Source organism: Ochotona princeps, chromosome 13 (genome assembly GCF_030435755.1).
Source record: "Ochotona princeps isolate mOchPri1 chromosome 13, mOchPri1.hap1, whole genome shotgun sequence".
NCBI lineage: Eukaryota > Metazoa > Chordata > Mammalia > Lagomorpha > Ochotonidae > Ochotona > Ochotona princeps.
In genome coordinates, this window is record NC_080844.1 from 48,041,821 (window position 1) to 48,064,384 (window position 22,564).

General features: G+C 49.2%; 1 protein-coding gene and 1 pseudogene across 2 annotated transcripts in view; both read left to right on the forward strand.

Moving 5' to 3' along the window:
• CNNM2 (cyclin and CBS domain divalent metal cation transport mediator 2) overlaps positions 1–22,564 on the forward strand; it is a 135,291-nt gene that overhangs the window by 105,186 nt on the left and 7,541 nt on the right. For both annotated transcript variants that reach the window (XM_004579893.2, XM_004579895.2), the window contains exons 2-5: positions 9,154–9,297; positions 12,246–12,383; positions 14,270–14,439; positions 21,272–21,365. In XM_004579893.2, coding sequence (XP_004579950.1) covers positions 9,154–9,297; positions 12,246–12,383; positions 14,270–14,439; positions 21,272–21,365 — 546 coding nt within the window. The remainder of the gene's footprint in view (positions 1–9,153; positions 9,298–12,245; positions 12,384–14,269; positions 14,440–21,271; positions 21,366–22,564) is intronic.
• LOC101536732 (histone H2A.Z-like) lies at positions 8,221–9,014 on the forward strand (annotated as a pseudogene).

A 22,564-nucleotide genomic window follows, 5' to 3' on the forward strand; every position in this document is an offset into this window, starting at 1 on the left:
CATGCCCTGAGCAGCTCCACACCCCCTTGTCAGCCTCGGCCCTGCCTGCCGACCCTGATACTGCTCACTGAGCTGTCGGCGAGTTTCTGCCATGGAATACTTGAGCCTAGATGCATGCTCGCAGTAGAAGCTGCCCTGTGCTAACTCCCTACCGTCCTTGGCTGGTTTGCTAGTCCGGAGAGAATTTGCAAATAATGGTAGCCTGATTTGTGCAGTGGAAACAGAGTGAAAAGGTGACCCCAGCGGCAGCTTGTGTGGGTTGTTTTAGTGACTCAGTCTGCCTTGCGGTGAAGAGCCCTGCTTGAGCACACAGCGCTTCCAGGAGGATCAACAGTGGAAGCTGTTCTTAGTAACTTCTGTGACTGAATTTGAAGTGAGTTATGTTCAGAGAGCCCTCCACTCTGAAAACAGTCCTGCTTAGCTTCTCGTAGGCCTAGCTTACTGACCCTTCTTTCCTCTGTTTGTAGGACCTGACTAGGAGATGGTTCAGAGGTCTAAAGATCAAGATAATTCAGGGGCTGATATTGTAGCATGTGGGTTAAGCTGCCAGCCGCCCACAGCTTCTGATCCAGCTTGCTGCTAATGCTCTTGATAATGAAGCAGCAGCAGCAGATGGCCCAAGTGCTTGGGCTCCTGCTACCCACATGGGAGACCCGGATGGAGTTCCAGGTTCATGGCCTCAGCCTGGTCCGTTCCAACCCTGGCCATTGCGTGAGTGAACCAGCAGATAGAATATTCTTCTGTTTGTCCCTCTCTCCCTGTTTTCTTCTATTTCCTCCCTCTTTTCACTCCTGCAAGTGTACTTTTCAAATAAATAATTTTCATTTAGTTTTTAAAGATTTATTTTTATTAGAAAGGCATATTTAAAGAGAGAAGAAAAGATAGGAAGATTTTCCACCTGCTGGTTCATTCTCCAAGTGGCCACGGTGGCTGGAGCTTCCTCCAGGTCTGCCCCACAGGTTCAGCGTCCCAAGCTTTGGGCCATCCTCTAATGCTTTCCCAGGCCACAAGCAGGGAGCTGGATGGGAAGTGGAGCTGCCAGGGCATCAACCAGCGCCCATGTAGAATCCCAGCACTTGCAAGGGGAGGATTGAGCCGCTTGAACCATTGCACTGGGCCCGTAAGTGAATCAGTTCTCTGCCTTTTGGCTAAGATCAAGTGTAGCCTAAGTAAATCTTTTAAAAGCCACATAGTTGAAGCTGATTGCAGTATTAGACCTCTTAATTTGCTTGCCTGAAAGGAGTCTCTACAGATGTTAATTGTGATAGCGTTTTGTGCTTTGTCTTACACATATTTTATCAAGTTACTTGTAGTTTATTCATACTTAAAGGTTTTGGTATTACTTATTATCTGTAACTACATGCTTTGCTGATGGTTGTATGTTCATTCTTTTTGGAAATGAAGACTCCATCAGTTTAGTGCAGGCATTTGCTCTACTGGTTAAGAAACTCTGTCCCCATAGAGCACCTGTGTCAATACCTGGCGTGAACTCCTGACTGCAGCTGCCTGCAATTGTGCGCTCTGAGTCAGCAGTGATAGCTCAAGAAAGTGGGTTCCTGATGCCTGCTGGGGAGGCCTGGGTTTGGTTCATGGCTTCGAGCTTCTGGCCATGGCACAGACCTAGCTGTGGCTGGCACTAGGAAACCTGCTTGTCTCTTGCTTCCTCTGCCTCTCTTCTCAAAATGAACAAATGTTGAAATCATTAATTTATAGTCTTTTTGGGAGTTTAGTCTTTTATTATTCAACTACCTGCTTTGTAGTTGAAAACAAAATCAGACTTAATTCCTCTAAAGCTCTAGTTTAGCAACACCCTGTTTAGCTTAAGTTTATTTATTTGTTAGAAAGTTGTTTTCCTTTTGATTGATTCGTGATGAGGCCTCAAGTTGCAAATCCCTACAACCAGTGGTAATGTGGGACAGGGACATCGAGTCACTGTTCCCCAGCAGCCTAAGTGGAGACCAGGGAGGGTGGCTCTGTTTTTGACTGCACGTTGGCAGAGGTGTGTTTGGATAACAAGGCTTGTGACCAAGCCTCTCAAATCTAAGAGAATGTAGCTCTCAGGCTGATACACAAGTTCCACCACTGAAGGTGTGATTGTGAACAGTTGCAAGTGAGCTTGCAGGAAAGCTTAGTCATTTTCCATCTCAGAAGGAGCCTAATTCACATGAATAAGTGTAAGGCCCTTTCCAGTCAGATCTGTTGGTGCTATTCAGCTGGTATTTCAAGTATGTCCATCTGCATTTAAACGAATTGCTCCAAGACAATCTGATTACGCGGTAGTTACTTTGGTGAGAATAGCGCCTCAGTGGAATGGAAACTTCATTTTGAGTCTAATATTAGACCTTGCTTTGGAAAATTCCTTTTAAATGATCACAAGCTGGGAATAGCAAAAGAATTTAACTTTCGACAGACAGCATTGACCAAGAATTTTTAACTGCTTACGTTGGGTCCTTGGGAAAGCAGATGTGAGAAACCACTGTGCTGAATGGGCCAGACGAGAAATGACTTGACCTGGTGTGCTGTTTGTATCTATTGCTGATAAGTTTTCTTTCCAGTGTCCTTTGCTTACACTATTCTCATGTTTTGGAGCTTGAGCGTGCTAGGGCTGAACATTGTTAAGATGCCTAATTTTCAAGTGATCTGAGTTGGTAGGCCTGTGGACAGTGCTGTTTGTCCAGGAGTCCGAGGCGGCACAGAGGCTAGGGGCTGGGAAGCCTGCGGACCTCTCCGTTGGCATGGTGACTGCATCAGGCCTGACCATCACAGAGTGTTTGTCCGTCTTCTGTCTGTGTGAATTCTCCCAGCTTAAAGTGTTAACCATATTTGAAGTTCACGCCACCGCACCCCACAAGCTCTACCATGTCATTTAAAAAATCATAAATGTTGACTGACGGTGAAGCTACCAGACAGTGTCTGCTTTACTGTAACAGAGTTGTGTTTTAGATGCTTCGCATGCCTTGAATTGGAAAACCAATGTTGGTGTTTGTGGAATGCATTTATTGTGCTGAAAGATGGCATTGAAATTTAAGTGTTATCGTTCGCTCACTGTGTATTTTAAAGATTTAGTTATTTCTATTGGAAAGTCAGATACACAGAGAGGAGGAGAGACAGGAAGTTCTTCCCTCCGTTGATTCGCTGCCCAAGAACTGCAACTGCCAGGGCTGAGCCAATCCAAAGCCAGAAGCCAGGAACCTCTTCCTGGTCTCCCATGTGGGTGCAGGGCCCCAAGGCTTTGGCGTCCTTGACTGCTTTCTCAGGCCACAAGCAGGGAGCTGGATGGGAAGCAGGGCGGCCTGGGTACAAACCAGCACCCATACAGGAACTTGGCATGTGCAAGGTGAGGACTTTAGCCACTGGGCTACCACACTGGGCCCTCACTGTATATTTAATGTAGAGGATTTGTTTTTCCATATAGCACATCATAAATTAATTGGACCTTAGAATTGAGAAATACTCATGAAATAAGAGTGAGCACTTGGGCCAGGTAAGATAGCTTTGGTGGCTAAATCCTCACCTTACAACTGCTGGGATCCCATGTGGGTGTCAGTTTGTGTCCTAGCTGCTCCACTTCCTTTCCAGCTCCTTGCTTGTGGCCTGGGAAAGCAGCAGAGCATAGCCCAAAGCCTTGGGACCCTGCACCTGCGTGAGAGCCCCAGGAGAAATCTGACTTTGCAATAAAAATCTTGAAAAATAAATCTTAAAAACAACAATAAGCTAGTTCTGTCAAGTTAAACCACAGAACCACTTGGAGAGTGCATAATCTGGGAGGGAAATAGTGGGCTCTGCCCTCTTAGGTTACCACCCCCCACGGGAGGGCATGAAAACTAGGACAGGCCCTGGGTGACTAGACAGAGAGACACCCAACATCCGTGAAGGCTGGATAGTTGAGCTGGTTAGATGGAACAAGGTTTTAATACCCATTGACATGTATGAGAGCAGAAGGGAATGTGGGACAGACTGGACTAGTTTGCCACACATACTGGCAAACCAGGGCAGGGGGCAGGTCTGGTGGGGGTTATTGTGGGTCGCTCCGACTAGGCTGCAGCTCCCACTGGTTTATGTGAAGGCTTTGTATGTGCTGGGCAGAACCAGGCTAGACTGCAAACACCCATTGATTCCAGTTGAAGACAGGGATGGAAACAGAACCAATCCAGCAACTGCAACCACCAGCTGATGGGGGTGATGGACTGTGCCGGGCCCTGTGCTTGCTAGTACATACAAGAATCTGGTCTGGAAACACCCCAAAATCTCTTTGGGGATCTCCCCAATCGAGCTTCTGGACTCAAAATCCTAACCATCAAAAGACAGAGGACTGAACAAGTCAATCAACCACCTCAGCTATATGTTGGCAATGAAAATACTGGGCAAACGGACACTCTATGATGGACTATGTCAATCAGTGGATTCTCCAACGACCTCATCGTGTTTGGAGTGGTGAGAATGGCAGCAATTCAGAACCTGTTGAACTATCCAAACCACTTGAGCAAGACCCTCGGAGCATGCCCCACATCTGGGACCTGGGGTGGGTGGGAGACTAGGTGGGGCTTCTCCCTTAAAATCCCCTTTTACATCAGATATAATAAGGATACAATACGGAACTAATTGTCTTGCCCATCTTCCTGTAGTGCTTGAACCTTTTTACCCTAATTATGTCAAGATTGTCAAATAAATAAATAAATAAATAAATAAATATTTAAAAAAAAAATAATAAAAGAACGTTCAGTGGTCAGTCAGTGAATCCCAGCACCACTAGGTCTCACGGTGTCTCCTGCCTTAGCCACGCACCTGCGCTGTGACCCTGCTTGCAGAGACATTGGTGGAGCCCAGGGAGGTGTGTGGTTTGCCGATTGTGGTCGTCTGGCCGGTGGTGGCTGACAGATGGCAGTGCCAAAGCCCAAGTCCGAGGCTGGGGATGTGGGGCGCATGCTCCTCCCTTGCCCTCAGCCTGGCCCGTGAAGCAGCAGCCCCCAAACTCTGTTGTAGGAACACTGAGCCCTGCATGTTGGCTCAGCGGCTAAAATCCTCGCATCGTTACCTTGCATGTGCTGGCCTACCATATGGGCGCTGATTCATATCCCAGCTTTTCCACTTCCCATCCAGCTCCCTGCTTGTGGCCTGGGAAGGCAGTAGAGGACGGCCCAAAACCTTGGGACCCTGCACCCTTGTGGGAGACCCGGAAGAAGCTCCAGGCTTCATGACTCAGCTCTGGCCATTGCGGCCACTTTGGGAGTGAATCAGAAGATGGAAGATCTTCCTGTTTCCTGCTCTCTGTAAATCTACCTTTCCAATAAAAAACAAAGCAAAACAAAACAAAAAAATACCCTCTTTTTAAAAAAGAGAAACTTCTTCACAACTATTTGGGACCCTTGGTTTTTATTTACATAGATTTGTTATCCTTAGATATATACTGAATTAAAATGAAAAATTTATATGTATTTACTTATTTTATTGAAAGATAGGAAAAAATCCATTGTATGTTAACATAAAATAGCATTTTAAGTAAAAATAGTTGTATTTTCCAAAACAGAAACAGTTGAAAGACTCATCACCTTCTTGCGTGTCTATGATCTAGCTAAGCAAACAGCAGCTAGATTCTTGTACCTTCTGCATTCAACATGGCTAATGCTGTGTCAGTTGAAGGGTGTGAAGATAGTCGGGTCTCAGATAGCTGTTTGGAAGAAGGAGGCCTATTTTAATAGCCTTCTTGGTGGGATAGTCTCTTGCTGTTACATTAAAACCCCCATAAGTGGTAGTTCTCAAAGGTCCGTTACAGTGTAGAATCAACACCTGTGCCAGAAGTGTATGGGGACTGGTACATTCAAATGCTCTGGTCGGAAAGTTTCTTTTTGGAGTAATTCTGAATAACACGTCTCCAAATAATAAGTGAGCTAGACTTCGGCAACTTGTGTGACTTTACGGCTGTGCAGCTGCTGCTGCCTTCCCAAGCGGTGAGGGTGCCATGTTGCCAGTGACCTCCTAGAGGTGTCACGGAATGCCTGATGTGATGTAACTGGAAAACCCATCACCTCAGACCAAAGGAAACCAGAGGATGCTTCTTTGGCTGCCTGACCATTGCAACTTAAGGTGGTCAGTGTTGTGAAGACCGAAGGCTGAAAAACCATCGCAGACCAGAGGAGACTGGGGATGTTATAGGGCTGGATGACACAATGGATGTGGGACATTGAGGGACAAGCCAGAGAAACCCAGATCTACATTATTTAATAATAGTGTTGATCGGTCTCAATGTTGACAGACAAATCATGGTAATGGATGGTATGAGTGGGGGAAACTGGGTGAATGCTTCGTGGAAACTCAGTACTATCTCAGCAACTCTTCTGTAAATCTAAAATTGTTCTGAAATAATTTCAGAGGCAGAACAATAGAGGTGAGGTGGAGATCTTCCATCTGCTGGCTCATCCCCCAAATGGCTGCAACAGCCAGGCACGGGCCAGGTGGAAGCCAGGGGCTGTAAGTCCATCTGGGACTCCCACTTTGGTGGTGGGGGCCCAGGTACTCAAGCCAATTTCTACAGTTTTGCCGGGTATATTAACAGGAAGCTGGATCAGAAGCAGAGCACCTAGAATTCATAAATAGGCACTGCAAAGGGACAGCAGGTGGTTGCTTAATCCTCCATACCACAATGCTGGCCCCTAGGTTTAGCAGGTGTTTTGTTTTTGTCTTTTTTTTTAAGAATTTACTTATGTATCTGAAAAACTGAGTCATGGAGAAGAGGAGACAGCTCCCCCCCTCCCCCGTGTGCTGATTCACTCCCCAAATGACCACAAAAGCTAGAACTGGGTCAGGCTGAAGCCCGGAGTTTCTTCTGGATCTCCCACATGACTGCAAGGCTCAAACACTTGGACTGTCCTCCACTGTTCTCCCAGGAATATCTGTAGGGAGCTGGATCAGAAAAGGAACAGCTGGGACTCAAACTGTGGCATCACAGATAGCAGCTGAACCAACAATAACAGTGTTTATAACCTCCATTGTTGGGACTGGTTCTGTGGCATAACAGCTTCAACCTGAAACTCTGGCATGCCAAATGGTTTGAGTCCTAGGTGCTCCACCTCTGATCCAGTTCCATGCAGATGCACCTGGGAAAGCAGCAGAAGATGGTCCAACCCTGGAAGAAATTCCTGGCTCTGGCCTGGCCCAGCTCAGCTCAGCCCAATTTTTTGGCCATTTGGGGAGTAAACCAGAGGATGAAAGATCTTGTTTCCTTCAACCCTGCCCTTCAAATAAACAAATCTTAAACAGCAACAGCAAACTGTGTAGTTGCGTCTTATACTCCAGCCAGCTCTTTTCCCCATGTGTGATTTTGTAGCATCATTAGTCATTTGATTACACAGGTACTCAAACATTGAATTATTCAGTACAGAAATTGGTGTTGACACGTGTCTCGGCAGCAAAATAACTAGTGAGAAGCTTGCAAGCTCATAGTAGAAGATGCTGGTTTCCCAAAGTTGTAGCTTTCCATTGAAAGCTCAATTTTTATTCTTGGAAGCAAATACTACTCATTCTCTTCCTTGCTGTGAAACCCTCATTTTGTTCATCGTCATGAAATTACTGAATATACAAGTCCAGATGGCTATAGCTTGATCTTTCTTTCAAGGGACAATGGCAACCCGTGAAATAGTGGTGGGTCCAACTCGCAGCCCAGTCACACAGGGACGGTTCCTGGAGACACCTGTCCTAGGCAACAGAAGTGCCACATGGCACCTCCTGCCTCACCCATAGAATGTTCTAAGATATACTCAGGCCACAGTTGAACAAAATCGGCAACTTTGCTTCATTGTGAGTACCTGATTCCCCACTGGTACTCTTGAAAATGCTGGTGGGGAAGGGTGGCCTTGCTTACTGCCTTCCTCTGTGGCAAGGTGCCTTTACCACATCAGCTCATAGTTCAACACTCTTAAAGGAGCTGGACCTCATTGACCTCCCAAAAAGGTCTGGGGTATCCCTGGGGGTCAATGGACCCCACCTTCAGAGAGCTGTTCTCCTGCAATGAAGTGCTAGTTGCTAAAAGGTACAGTGGTGCAGTGTGGGGTGGGAGGGGTTAGGAGGAAGAAGGTGTCTTCTGGCTCGGCTTCTGTGATCCTGTGGCTGTTCCATTTGTGATAGTTCCATGCCATTTTTAAAATGTTGACGTGCAGAGTTTGAATCGCGGTGCACCAGAGGAGTCGGTGGTCGGGGGTCTTGCGGCGGGGGGGAGGTGGGGAGGCGTCGAATCAGCCCTTTTTCTCTGCCTTGCTTGGTTGAACTTCCACAGAATTAGAAATGGCTGGTGGTAAGGCTGGGAAGGACTCCAGAAAGGCAAAGAGAAAGAGAGAGCCGGCTTGCAGTTCCCGGTGGGCCGCATTCACCGACACCTGAAATCCAGGACGACCAGCCACGGACGTGTGGGCGCGACCGCCGCTGTGTACAGCGCAGCCATCCCGGAGTACCTTACCGCAGAAGTACTTGAGCTGGCAGGAGATTCCTCAAAAGACTTGAAGGCAAAGCGCATCACCCCACGTCACTTGCAGCTGGCTATCCGTGGAAGTGAAGAATTGGACTCTCTCATCAAGGCTACCATTGCTGGTGATGGTGTCATCCTGCCCATCCACAAGTCTCTGATTGAGAAGAAAGGACAGCAGAAGACTGTCTAAACAATGCCTGGATTCCTTATTATCTCAGGACTCTAAATACTCTAACAATTGTCCAGTGTTGGTGATTGCAGTGGACTGTATCTCTGTGAAAAACACAGTTTTGCTTTTTTGTAATTCTGTTTGAGTAAGTTGGAAGTTTAATTAGCTTTCCAACCAACCAAATTTCTGCATTCAAGTCTTAACCATATTTAAGTGTTAAACTGTGGCTTCAAAGAAGCTATTGATTCTGAAGTAGTGGGTTTTGATTGAGTTGACTGTTTTTAAAAACTGTTTGGATTTTAATTGTGATGCAGAAATTATAGTAACAAACATTTGGTTTTGTACAGACATTATTTCCACCCAGGTGGATAAGCTCAATAAAGGCCGTCTTCCCCCCCACCCCCAAAAATGTTGAAATGCAGACAAGTGGCTAATTTGTGATTGCTGCTATAGTTACCGTAATCATGTGAGATGCCATTCAGGGAATGCACAAAGTGACCTCTTCAACCTTTTCTTTTCTTTAAAGGTAAATCTCACCTGGCTATTGTGCAGCGGGTGAACAATGAGGGCGAGGGGGATCCGTTTTATGAAGTTCTGGGAATTGTCACTCTAGAAGACGTGATTGAAGAAATCATCAAATCTGAGATCCTGGATGAAACAGATTTATACAGTGAGTAGCAGCAACTGGGAGTAATTTCTTGAAACCTTGGCATTCTGGTGGGTTGTTAGTGAGCCATCTGACATTTCTTCCGTGGTGGCTTGTGACTACACACTGGGAGGAGCTGTGTATAACTTGTCCATGTGTCTTGGCATGTTGAGGGGGCAGCATTGTTTAGAGATGCCAGCTGCTACCAGCCAGTGATCTGTGTACAACTGCCCTAAGAGGAAACTTCTGGTCTGGGTTTTGAAGTGTATCTTAGAGGTGAAAAGATATATATATATTTTACCTGTGTTTTCACTGCGTACAGCTGGTAAGGTTTTTTGCAGATAAATTCCTGTTACCACTTCAGTTTGTAACTGACATACTTAAAAACTGAATGCGATTGTTGGCATCTGTTTCAGTTTCCTTGTTGCAGAACCCTGGGTCATGATGGGTAGTTTGCTAGGGTGGCTGCCATAGACCGGGAGTGTAGGAAGCAGAACAGGGTGGGACACACAGTAGTAGTTGTTTTTGCTGTTCTGTTTTTCTACCTTCTTTTGGATGCAGGTAAGGATGGGGAATGGTGAGAAGCAGGGGAGGTAGGGGTGAGTATTCCAAACTTATTTTTTGGCCATGGATCCACTTAACCCTGGGCTTAGCATTGAACCTGACTGCTATCTGCTTAAAGCACACCACTGAATCTTGTCTCATTCACATGCGTCCCTGGGTGTCCTAACAGCTCACTCAGCCTTAGGAGATGCTTTCAGGAGACTTGAGAGGCCAGAGATAGGCCAAGGCCGGGACTGCTGGGGGCTGCTGGAGACGGGAGGGAAAGAAAGAATATCTGGGTCTCGTGGCTCCTGCCTGGCTCTAACATCTGTCTAGATGGGACAGTGACCAGGGATAATGTGGGACAAGCCCTGCCTTGCTCACAGCCGATGGTCTGCGTTCAGCCTTTCCACATGGGACTGCTCCCTCCTTTCTGGGTTTGAGAAAGTCTTTCCTGTACCCTTGGATTTTGCTAGTATCTCTCTGAAAATGTGTCCTGACTTTTCCTCACATCTGGAACGTGTTCTCTGAAACACCATCTCCCATGGATATTCTGTCTTTTTTATTTTTTATTGGAAAGTCAGATATAGAGAGAAGAGGAGAGACAGAGAGGAAGATCTTCCATCCACTGCTTCACTCCCCAAGGGGTTGCAGCGGAGCTGCGCTGATCCGAAGCCAGGAGCCCGGAGCCTCTTCCAAGTCTCCCACGTGGGTGCAGGGTCCCAAGGCTTTGGGCCGTCCTCGACTGCTTTCCCAAGTCACAGGAGGCAGCTGAATGGGAGGCAGGGCTGCTGGGATTAGAACCAGTGCCTGTATGGTATGCCGGCACGTGCAAGGCAAGGACTTTAGGCACAAAGCTATCATGCCAGTTCTGGTTCTGTCTTTTTGACACTGGAAGGTGGTGAGGGATCTCAGGATAGAGACCCCTTCCTTTCACCCTTCCCCGGCTGGGGATGTGGCTCACTCAGGAGAGCGCTCCTCATTCACACTGATTTGAGAGCTTCTGTCCCTGCTTTTATGTAACTCCATTAACACCGCGATGCTGGGGCCCCCCGACGGGACTTCCTGTGCCAAATGCTGAGCTATGGTTTCGAGTGCACCCTCGTCCAGATGGGAGATTGGGGTGAGGCTGCCCTTGCCACTGGATGATGAATTGAGTTTTCTATTGAGTTTAATGATGTGGTTTACCAAAGAATTTGAGACAAAAGAACAATATAAACTGCCTCTGGTCGTGGAAAACCTGGTAACCAATCTGTTTTATGTAGACAGGAAATGATAACCCAGTGACTCATCCTTGGGGAAGGAGCAAGTGACTGGGATCTTGACTTTAAGCTACTTTTTTTTTTTTTAAAATTACTACTTTGCCCAGAAAAGTGCTTCAGAGTGTTTTCTGTTGTTGTTAGTGGTGTTTTGCCTGGGACACCTTCTAGATCAGATTGAACAATACAGCCTGTGAGTGTCTGCATGCATGGCCTGCAAGCTAAGAATGGTTTTTCACATTTTTTTAGTTGTCAGAACTTACAAGGGCCCAGAGCATGGTGCAGTAGGTTAGGGCTGGCTTGTGGTGCTGGCATCCTGTATGAGTAGCAGTTCGAATCCTGACTACTCCACTTCCAATCCAGTTTCTTGCTAATGGCCTAGAAAAGCAGTGATTTCCCAAGGCCATGTGGGAGAACCAGAAGAAGCTCCTGGATTTGGACAAGTCCAGCTTCAGCTTCTGGGGTCCCTTTGGATTGAACTAGCAGACAGAAGATTCCCTTTGTCTCCTCTCTCTGTAACTCTGTCTTTCAAATAAAAATAAATACATCTTTCCAAAATTACCAAAATGAATATAATCACTCCGTGACATAGAATTGCATGACATTGAAGCCTCGGCCTCTATAAATGCTCAGCTGGGAGACAGCCACGCCCATTCACTCCCACATGGCTAATCCTGCTGAGCAGCTCATGCACTTGCTGCCTCAGAGTCTGTGACCCCCAGGACCTAAAATATTTTCTCTCTGGCTTCTACCAAAGAAGGATGTGAGTACACCTTCCATATATTTAAAGAAATATTGAGAGCAAGAACATGCTAGCTCTCATCCCCAGGTTTGCTCCTCGGGTCCCTTCAGTAGCCACAGCAGAGCAGCTGGGACCACCGTGGGTCCCCACTGGAGTGTGGCCGCTCGAAGTGCACTAGGCTTGTTATATTGCCATGTGGTTCTGTGGGTTACCGGGGGGATTCAGCCCGAGTTGGCTCAGTGATGGTCCCATGAAAGCTCTCGAGAGGCCTTTGGCTGTGCTCACGTGATAAGGTCTCCTCCCCACTCCCTCCCCTGGGTGTAGGGCATGGAGTCCCAGGAGCCTGGCCTTGCCACCGCTGTGGTGGTCTCTGCCTTGACCAACAGCTCTGCTCTAATGCATTGCTTTGCTTTTCCTTTCTCCCTTAGCTGATAACAGAACGAAAAAGAAAGTAGCCCACCGTGAAAGAAAGCAAGATTTCTCTGCCTTTAAGCAGACAGACAGTGAAATGAAGGTGAAAATATCACCACAGCTTCTCTTGGCCATGCACCGTTTCCTAGCGACAGGCAAGTACGGCTTTATCGCAGCTCTGAGTCACTCCAGCCATGGAGCGAGTTTCTCACACCGCTGACGGGCGGGCTGGGACGGGCATCGGGAAGTGGGTGATAAGTAATACCACTCTTGTGTTTTGTTTCTTGTTTTTTGTTGTTTTTGTTTTGTTTTCTTTTTAAATTCTCTCCTCTCCTGTGTTCAGTGTCGGCATGAACCCTCTGAGACATTTACCAGGGGTGGACCAGTAACTTTAAATTGGTCTGAAAGGTAAGGATGAATGGCAGTGCCACACTGCATGTATCTGATAGGCCAGGTCATCTCCTTGCAGCCACGTGCAGGGGAGGGCCAGCTGGCCTGGTAGGTTCACAGTACCAGCCAGCCACCTGCCTCGTTTGATTGGACAGCTGAAGAACGCTCTGTCTGCCTGCCTTGGAAGAACAGCTGGACGCCAGTGGTAGCCCAGGTGCTAGGATTTGCACAAAAGAAAGACTGATTTTCACCCATCTTTTGTTATTTTGCTGGAATCAGAAACTCCAAGAAGTGTGACATGGATTTACTTGGCCTCTTCAAATCAGATGGTTATCTGGGCTCATTCCTGGTGACGAGTGTTCATAGTCCTCAAACCAAGAGCCTAGGGAGGTCACGGTCGAATGGACTTGGGGGACTGGCTTCCCCTCCTCGCATCCCCTCATGGCCCCAGAGCAGGGGAGGGATGTGTTGGCCAGGGCAGAGAGTAGAGCTGAAAGCACCTGCCGACTCATAGGGTAGGAAGCCAGAGCCAATCAAGTTGTGTGCTGCATCCTTAGAATGTTTTCGTCAAGAAACCAGGAGCAAGCATGTGAGAGACCCTGTACTCTTTAAAGCCATGTCCTGGTACGTGGATGCGCTCAGGGTATATAGCATTTGTGACCTGGGACAGCAGTTAAACTGGGCGTGAAGAGCAGAGTTGCGCTGTTTGTATGCACATGCTTACCCCCAGGCAAGGCACTGGAAAAAAAAGTTGACAGCATTGCTGAGAATGGCTAACCGAAGGGTTGGTTCATAGGTGATTTTTGTTTTGTTTTCTTCTTTTCTGTGTTTTCTAAGATTTCTGCAATATGCTCCTTATTATTACATAAAAGTCACAGAAGGTAGTACAGAATGTTCAACTTTCATGTATATTTTCAAGAGTTTAAGAAAGATCTTTGACTTGTTCATTGTTTTTCTAATTCGGAAGTTGTTTCTCATCATTAAGAACCACAAATGAAAGCTAACCATTGCCTCCTCCGCCTCTGAGACACCACGAGAACACTCTTTAAGTTGGTGATTTTGGTACGGTGGTTTTCAGTAACATTGCTGTCTTTGTGGCTACTGATCAACATTACTGGTTTCTAAATTAGCAAGTGGGAGTGCATGTTGATGTGTGCACGTGCCTTGCTTTTATTCCGAACCTCTCCCTCCCTTATGCCTGGAACTTCTGGGAAAAGTTGTGTGGGAGAGTGGCAAGCGGAGCACCTATGCCCATGCACCTGGCACTAACCCACCCCCCAGTGCTGCCTGACCATGGCTTCGGGCTGTTCCCGGACAAAGACTGTGGTGGCTTGTTGTAGGGCATCCTCGCACCCGAGGAGCATCTGTTTGATTTTCCTTTCTATCAGTCAGAAAGATAGGGTATTTTTAACTGAACTAAAAAAATCAGTGACAGGTTGAAAAGAACAGAGTCAAAAGGAATAATGAGAATTCAGAATTTTCTGATTTCTCCCAGGTAATCTGCATCGCACCTCCCCATCACCAAACCGGAAGTGTTATTCATCCATATTGTGTTGCTCCGACTCCAGTAGTCTTACTTGAACACCTGAATTACTCGTGTCGCTTTTCCAGCCACTCAAAGTGTAATGTCCAGTTGTGTTTATATCTGTAGAAGTAGAAGCGTTTAGTCCATCCCAGATGTCAGAGAAGATTCTCCTAAGGCTGCTAAAGCATCCCAATGTCATCCAGGAGCTCAAGTACGACGAGAAGAACAAGAAAGCCCCAGAATTCTACCTCTACCAACGCAACAAGCCCGTAGACTACTTCGTGCTCATCCTGCAGGTCTGTTCAGTCTCGTTGGCTCCTCTCAGCCGCCCGTCTCTCCTGTTCCCAGATGGCTTGGTGTGGCTGAATGGTGTCCAGATTGATTTGTCTTAAAGGCAGAGTGACAGAGAGAATGTCTGCGTTCGCTAATTCACTCCCCAGATGCCTGCCATGGCTGGGAATGGGCCAGGCTGTGTGTAGGAGCCCAGAACTCAGTTGAGCCCTTAGCCGCTGCCTTGCCAGGCCTGTTCATGGGAGGAAGCTGGATCAAACACGGAGTCGCTGGGCTCAGGCTGGAATTGGTCTTCCTGGCAGGTGGCTTCTCTCGTTGGGCATGATACCCCTTCCGTATTCCATTCTGTCTAGAAGATAACCGTAGACACGGTCCTCTGATTTCTGCTTCTGGAAGCTAGTATGTCAAATGAGGAAAGGAAGACTAGGATGACTCTCCTGTTAGTGTTTATTTTTTTATTTTTTGAAGAGTTTGAGAAAGTTTCTATGTGTGTCCAAGGCTTAGTGGGTGCTTGAAACGTAAGTGCCATGGGTTAGGTCCTCTTTTTAGCATCTTTCCTTTTTCACCTGTTCGCCATTAGGTCTCATGCCACTTCTTAGGGATAGCTTGTTTATCCCTTCCATTAACACCATTTGTTATGTTTATTACTGGCTGTTAAGTAGACTATTTTACAGAGGAACTGATAAAAACAACAGTTGCAGTCTATTGCTGCTCGGCAGCTAATTCCTTCACCTGTGTATGCAGTGAGCGGTCAGTTCTTGGGACGCCACAGTCACTCTGCACTGCTTTGTGCCTTGGCAGTCAAGATGCTGATTCCAGGGAAGAAAATGCTTTTTTATTTTGCTTTTGACTTCTTAGACCTCTTAATTGGAGAATTACTTTTACAGGAAATCTGAGTTTCTTTTCTCTTTTTTTTAACTTCTCTTTGAATACTTACTTATTTGAAAGGCAAACTACCAAAACGGCAAGGCATTTCTTTCACCTGCCAGATCACTTTCCCAGATGACTGCCGTGGCCAGGACTGAGCCAGACCAGAGCCCTCCTGCACAGGTGGCGTGGGCTCCAGGACTTAGGCCCAACCTCCGCTGCTTTCGCAGATCCAGCAGTAGGAGGCTGGGTCCCAAGCTGAGCGACTGCGAACGGAGCAGACGCTCCATTATGGAATGCTGGTGTTAACAGTGGCTTAATATGCTGCACTCCAGCTCTGGCCCCCTGGGTTTATTTCAGTATGAGCATACTATTTATTACCCCCTTAAGGCTTTGTAAGATTCCTCGGCTACCTTGCAGCTATGAATTGGAGATACCAGTTATCAGAGAAAACCTAACACCTGTAGGCTCTAGCAGTTACAGGAGCCTGGCAGAGCCTGGTATCAGAGTGAATGAAGGAGGTTCTTATTTGAAAGGTCCTCTTGGCAGTGGCCTAGATGTCAGATATTCTCGAAGTATTGTGTCCTATGTGGTGGTGTTATGGAGCCTCAAAACAGGAGTGAGGAAGGAAGTGGCTTCGCACTGGCTGGTATGGGACACTGTCTTACCCTCTGCCCTCTGTGTGTTCAGTGTAATAGTGACTGCTCAATCTTGAGGCACTCATTGATAGCCACTCATTTTGAAGAATGCATCTTGGGCACCTAGTGCTAACACTACACTGCTTTGTATAAATAAGTCAAGGCCTAACCCCACTTTGCTTGGAACTCGTTCACAACTAGAAACAACATATTTGCAAATTCGTTCTAGATTATCCATGTGGCAGTAATGTTGCGCTGATCTGGAAGCGGCAAGCTTGTCTCAGCACCACAGCATGCTGCTTTAGTGCAGGTTCCTTGCTGTTTGGCCTGTAGGGGTCGCTGGGTGGCCAGGTGACTGACCCCACGGTGCTTCATTGCGCTTGAGCTACTTTGCATGTCTGGTGTGTTGTGCTGTGTTGGCCCCCACTGGGGGTGGCACAGTGACTTCCCTCTGGTCCTATTGTGTTCTTTTCTCTCTAGCCCAGTGCATGTGGGTTGGGGGGCGGGGGCTGGGGTTCCAGGGGCCATGATAAAATGGGTCTATTGGTCTGTGGTGGAGCCAGAGCTTGTGTTTCTCCGCAGCCCCTAGTGGGTTGAGGGTAGGCGTCAACCATGATAGTTGCAGTCTTCCACCTTGGGCCAGTGGAACTGTGCATGCAAGGCAAGTGCTGACAATGGCATGGGGTTGGCGGCACCCCACTGGAAAATGGTCAGTGAGGTGGTCCACAGTTCGTTCTGTTAGTTTTTGAGCATCACAAACATGCCTGACCATGCGTGCAGTAACTGTGCAGAGTCCCGGGCCTCTGCTGTGACAGACTCCAGATCGAAAACTCCTGCTGGAGACCAAGCGTGCCTGAGTCGCACAAGGTCATAGGCCTCCCTGGCAGGTGCTTTTCTTGTAGAGACGACTGGGGACCGTGACTAACGTGTGTAACCCTGGCATTGATGTTCCTCCTTGTGGATACTAACACTCACTAAATACACCATGGTTGTGTTCTGAAAAGCAAAATAAAAGAATCCACCTTGAGAGTGAAGTGGACACGGGCAGCTGCTGTGCGTGTGCTGTCCGAGCATAGCCCTGACCTCTGGGGCCTGTGGCACCTGCCCTGTATCATCCATCACTTTCCCACTGCTCAGTGCAGCTTCAGGGCCCTCCCCGAAGGCCAGCGCTAGCCTGGGAGAAGAGGCTGTCCAGCAGGCTCATCCCAGAAACATGAGCCCCTGTGACACACACTTGACACAGGAAGCTGATTTGCTTGGCACTTAATTTTTCCTAATTTGCCAGTTTTAATAAACACGGAGCCCTAGGTTCTTTTGGGGTTGCTTTGTGTCCTGATTAATTTTGTGTGTGCTGAGCTAGAGGGTTTCATGAATATTTCAGAAGTAAAATTGATATGCAGTTCCTTCTTTATATGGAAAAGATGGTTATCTGAGACAATCCCTAACTGATTTCAAGCCAGCTAAGCCGTTTTCTCATGGGGGTGGTGCGAAATCGTATGCTAGTGGAGTTATTTGAAAATGACCACTTTTTGGAGCCACTGACACAGACACGTGGAAAAAGATAAACTCACTGCGTGCTTCTAAGACTTGGCTGCCAGAAGGGCTTGTTTCCTACAGAGAGGACGGTGGGGTTGGGCAGCTTTTAACACTCTGAGGATTGAGGAATTGTTGGCCCCTGTAAGAACTGCGGGGATCCTGTAATCTGTTGCCATTTTATGAATGGAGTTAACAACTGATTGAGTGTAGTAGTAACAAGTGCTGATACTTTGACAGATGTCCCCGGTTCGAGGCAGAGTTACCAACAAATTTCTCAGGAAGTTGTGTGTGTTCAGTTGGAAGACCTATCCTAAAATATTGTAAGTTTGGGAAATGTGTTTGTCTGCTCTTTCAGGAAGTGATAGTTAACAGTTGATAGCTGCATCTTGTTCTAAAGAATCCTTTATACAATAAGACATAGGCAAACCTGGAACTGTCTCCTGGTTGGAGGAGAGACGTACGGTTTGTAGTTCCCGAAATCTGCATTCCAGACTCGCAGATCTGGAGTAACCACCAGCAGGACGTGATGAAGCTGGGCTTAACTGCTCCTGCCTGGGATTCCCTCTTTTTTTTTTTAAAATTTATTTATTTTTTATTACAAAGTCAGATATACAGAGAGGAGGAGAGACAGAGAGGAAGATCTTCCATCTGATGATTCACTCCCCAAGTGAGCTGCAACAGCCGGTGCTGTGCCAATCCAAAGCCAGGAGCCAGGAACCTCCCTCCAGGTCTTCCATGTGGGTGCAAGGTCCCAAAGCATTGGGCCGTCCTCAACTGCTTTCCCAGGCCACAAGCAGGGAGCTGGCTGGGAAGTGGAGTTGCTGGGATTAGAACCGGCGTCTATATGAGATCCTGGCGCATTTAAGGCGAGGACTTAAGCTGCTAGGCCACACCGCCAGGCCCCTGGGATTCGCTCTTGAAGGACAGAGGGACCAGCAGCTCTGAGGGCTTCGATCCTGTGCATGGAGCCCTGGAGCGGCCACCCTGGCTTGCTTAGTGGACTCCCTGTTGATGTGCTGGGAGATACCCCTGGAAGCCACTCCCTGTGGTTTCCAGAGCTGGAGTTGTAGGTCCCAAACAATGGGAAGTGGGATTCCTACACGGTTGCTTGCCCCCTCTGGGACCCTCGAGAGTTTTCCCCACATCCTTCTGCCAGGCTGGCTGTAACCCAGTTGCATGAGGATGCCTGAGGAGTTGGCAGGCAAGCTGCAATGTTCGCAATGAGGCCCCAAGCACCTGTCTGCCCCCCGGGGTGGCTCCTCTCCAGGATGGGAGGGCTCTGCATTCCCACAGGCCACTTATGGCCGTGACTCTTGGCCAGCTCGCTCCAGAAAGACTGTGGACTGATCCTCGTCTGAACGGATGCAAGACATGGGTGACTGACGCACACCGTCCTGGTGGTGGGGGTCGGGGGGAGTGACGCCTCCCGTGGCAGCTGGTGCTTCCCCCTGATTGCTGCCTGGAAACTCAGGCCAGGTGGTTCCACCGCCCCTGTGGGGAGACACCTGCAGATAGCCAGCCTCAGAGCACACCCCCACTCCTCCGCTGGAGCTGAGGCTCTGTGCCAAAAAGGCAGGATTCATTATTGAGCGGACAGACCCCATCGGACATTGCCACTTGTGTTGGTGTCCGTCTTGGAGAAAGAACCTTTGTCCCTACCTCATCTGCCTCCAAGGGAGGTCACCCCACCCCACCTCCAGCCTCTCCTGTCAGCTCTGGGCTTGAGCCCCTCCACTGCACCTCCCCTCCCCTCCCTCCCGCCAAGCTGCCCTTCATAGGTTCCCCCGGCTTTGCTGCCTGCTCTTAACCCTGAGTTTGCCCTGTTCCTCGCCCAGCTGTCTGGCCTGCTGTTGAGTAGGAGTCACGCCCCTGTCAGCTCCCCAAGCTGCTTGTCTGCAGACTGCCCCTCCCGTGAAACTCCCTGGCTTGGCCTCTGTGGCCACCTGCTGTAGGCCTGGCCCATTCTCTTTCCACACGTGTTTTCTTGTCTCTGCGCACACCCCTGACTCTGGTTCTACCCTCTCGTGACCCCCCAACCTTTCTTCTGCACAGCCTCATGGACCCTCTGCAGAAGGCCTGTCCTGAGCAGGTGTTGGCCCATTCACTGCAGCCCCTCACAGAGGCCCCATCTTTACTTGGCTTGGAGCAAGCTCCCACGGCTGATTTTGACACCGTTGTAGTCTGCTACGGTTTCCGCAGCCTTGTGTCATCCCTTGCTGGCAGCCCTTGTTTCTGCAGTGTCCTTCCTGCCCCAGGGCCGCTGCCCTGGCAAAGGGGAGCCGTGATCCTCCTAAGCCTGGACCCCCAGCAGGAGCCCCACTTCCTATTTGGATCCCACTTTCCTCCCACTTGCACCTGTCCCTGTTAGCTTGGGATCTGCTGTCAGCACAGTGTCCCTGCCCACCCTTAACTGTCACTCCTGGGTGGGAGGCATCTTTATTGAAGAACAGGAAATCAGTGGTTTCCTCTGAACTACTTGAATATCTTCCATGCTCGTTCCTCAAGTAGGGCTTTGGTTTCTTGCTTAGTGTCACCAGGTCCACGTGTTCTCTGCCTGTGGACGGCAAACTTGTAGAGGTCCGGGCTGGGCCCCACCAGCTCCGCAGCAGCACCTGTGGGACCCGACTGTGGCACCTGCTTGCTTGCACGTGGATTTTATATTGTGCATAGAGTTTTTAAATCCTCTTTATAGCAAGAGGATGGGTTTGCAAATCATGAAACTGTAACTCCATCCAGTGGAGGAAAACCTGAAATAAAGGCTTGGAAATAGTTTTCTGTTTGATGAAGTGATTTGATCTGTGATTGGGAGTTTAATTTAGCCTTCCGTGGCCGCGCTTTGCCTCGTGTGTGGCATGGTGACGTGTGGATCAAGAGTCTGTTCTTGGCTTACGCGCTCTCTGAGCTCCTCCCTCGAGTGTTAGTGGGGTGGCTGTGTGCGTGCTCCTGTGTTAGCTGAGTTCATGAGACACTGAAGAGTTGATCCAGCTCCTGACCAGTGAACGGCAGCTCGAGTTTTGTGTCCCCTCTTTAAAAGATGCGCTTGGAGATGCCCTTTCACTGCGGGATGGACATCAGTCACGAGAGAGTGTGTGACCCTTGGCCTGGGTGTCTAGAGTTGAGACTGGCTTGAGGTACGCCAGTAGCCCAAGCAGTGCCCACCTGGAGCCATGGGTGTGGAAAATGCAGAGCCTGTTCCCGAGGATGTGAGGAAGCGTGGGGGAGGGGGGGAGAAGTCGCAGACAAGTCAGAGAAAGGGAAGATGGGAAATGGCAGATGGGAAATGGCACCTGCTGGCAGGAGGCATCCCCAGGAGCTTTTCCGGGACAGGAGCAGCACTGGCTGTCACCCCATTGTGTGTGGTCGGTGGCATTACCCAGGACCCTGTGCTCATGAGATGGGAGTGCGTTCTGCCCCAAGGAGCCGGGCACCTCTCTGTCTTGTGGTGACCAACGTTGCTGACCACTGGCCCTGAGCCTGCCCCAACCCTGACCTGGGGAGACGCCCCCTCCCCTGTCCGTGCCCAGCTCCCTGATGGGACAAAGGCACCATCCTTGCTGTCACTGAGAGCACTCCCGGAACAGAACAGCGCAGCTGCTCTCACCTCCTCCCTCCCGTCACCATGTCCACCTTCATATTGGAGGTGAAACCCACTTGCTCCTCTATGTGGGGAACGTGAGCCCAGGTTTCAGCCCCTTGTAGTTGTTGGGGGAGGAGTCAAGACAGAATCTGAGGAATGTGTGACTGAGCTGTGTATGCCGTGTTGGACTGACAATGTGTCCCTGCTTTTCTTGCACAGGGGAAGGTGGAGGTGGAAGCTGGAAAGGAAGGCATGAAGTTCGAAGCGAGTGCGTTCTCCTACTACGGCGTGATGGCGCTTACAGCCTCTCCAGGTACGTGGCTCCCAGCCCCGCAGGGCAGGGCAGGGCAGGGCTGGGGAGGTGGCATCCCCTCCCTCACAGTTCCCTCTGCTCAAGGATCCCCTGTACAAATTAGAGACACACCTCCACAAATTCTCACAAACTGAACACAGCTGTTCAAACCAGCACCCGTGTCAGAGGCCGACAGGGCCCATGGCAGCCTCGTGTCCACTTTGAGTCCTCTTCCTTAGAGGCAGCCACTGTCTGGCTGCTGGGCTGCAGAAAGCTCTACTTGCCCTTGACCTTGAGGTGACTCAGGGTGTGTCCTGTGGAGCCTGGGCGTCTCTGCTCAAGGCTGTGCTTGTCCCGTCGTCTGTGTTGCCGCGTGCGGTGCTGCCTTGTCTCCGTGCTGTGTGTGCACAGCCACGCTTGGGCCTGTGGGTTGCTGACGGCTGCTGGGTTCCGGAAGCTAACAGGTGTGTTCAGCTTCCACCTCTGGAGGCTCCGAGGCTTGGGAGGCACTGGCCAATGCTTGGCTGTGCTGTGCGCCACGCAGCCGTGGTCCTTGATGGCAGGAGCCCATGTGAGTGGGGAGTGGCTAGGCTTGTTCTCTGACAAGAACTGATTCAGGGTCCCATGAGAGCTGGCATTGTCTCTCCATGGCCCCCCAGACAATGTCAGCGCGTTGCAGAGGCACCGTGGCCATGGCACACATGATGTAAAGGGAAGCTGTAGCAGGGACGGGTTCTTTTGTCAAAAGTCACTCCCCTAACTCAGGCTCTCAGAACAACTTAATACCCTCCAAGGGCAACGCTCCAGTAAGAGCTGACCACAGGTTCATCTGGGGAGTGGGAGTGGAACCTTCCCTCGGGGATGCAGGCTCTACTCTAGCAGAAACAGGTCTGGCTGGTAAACAGGGGCTGGGGTGCCACCTTGTGGCCAAAGTACCAATGACAGCTATGCTGGCAAACAACACTGTGTGCTGCAAGTCTTAAGGACATGGGTCTTCATTTCCTGTGCCATGCAGGAGTCAGAGCTAGGGTGTCATAGCCCGTAAGCCAGGGAAATGCCAGGAGCATTTTTGGATTCTAAGCCTCTGCCCAACACATGCGTCCCCCCTGTCCTGGAGCAGGTCCTAGAGTCCTGAGAGCGTGGTGTTCCATCACGAGCTCTGACCAGCACTCCTCGTCTAGCCCCACTTCTTCAGAGCTCTGTGGTGGATCTAAAGGCCA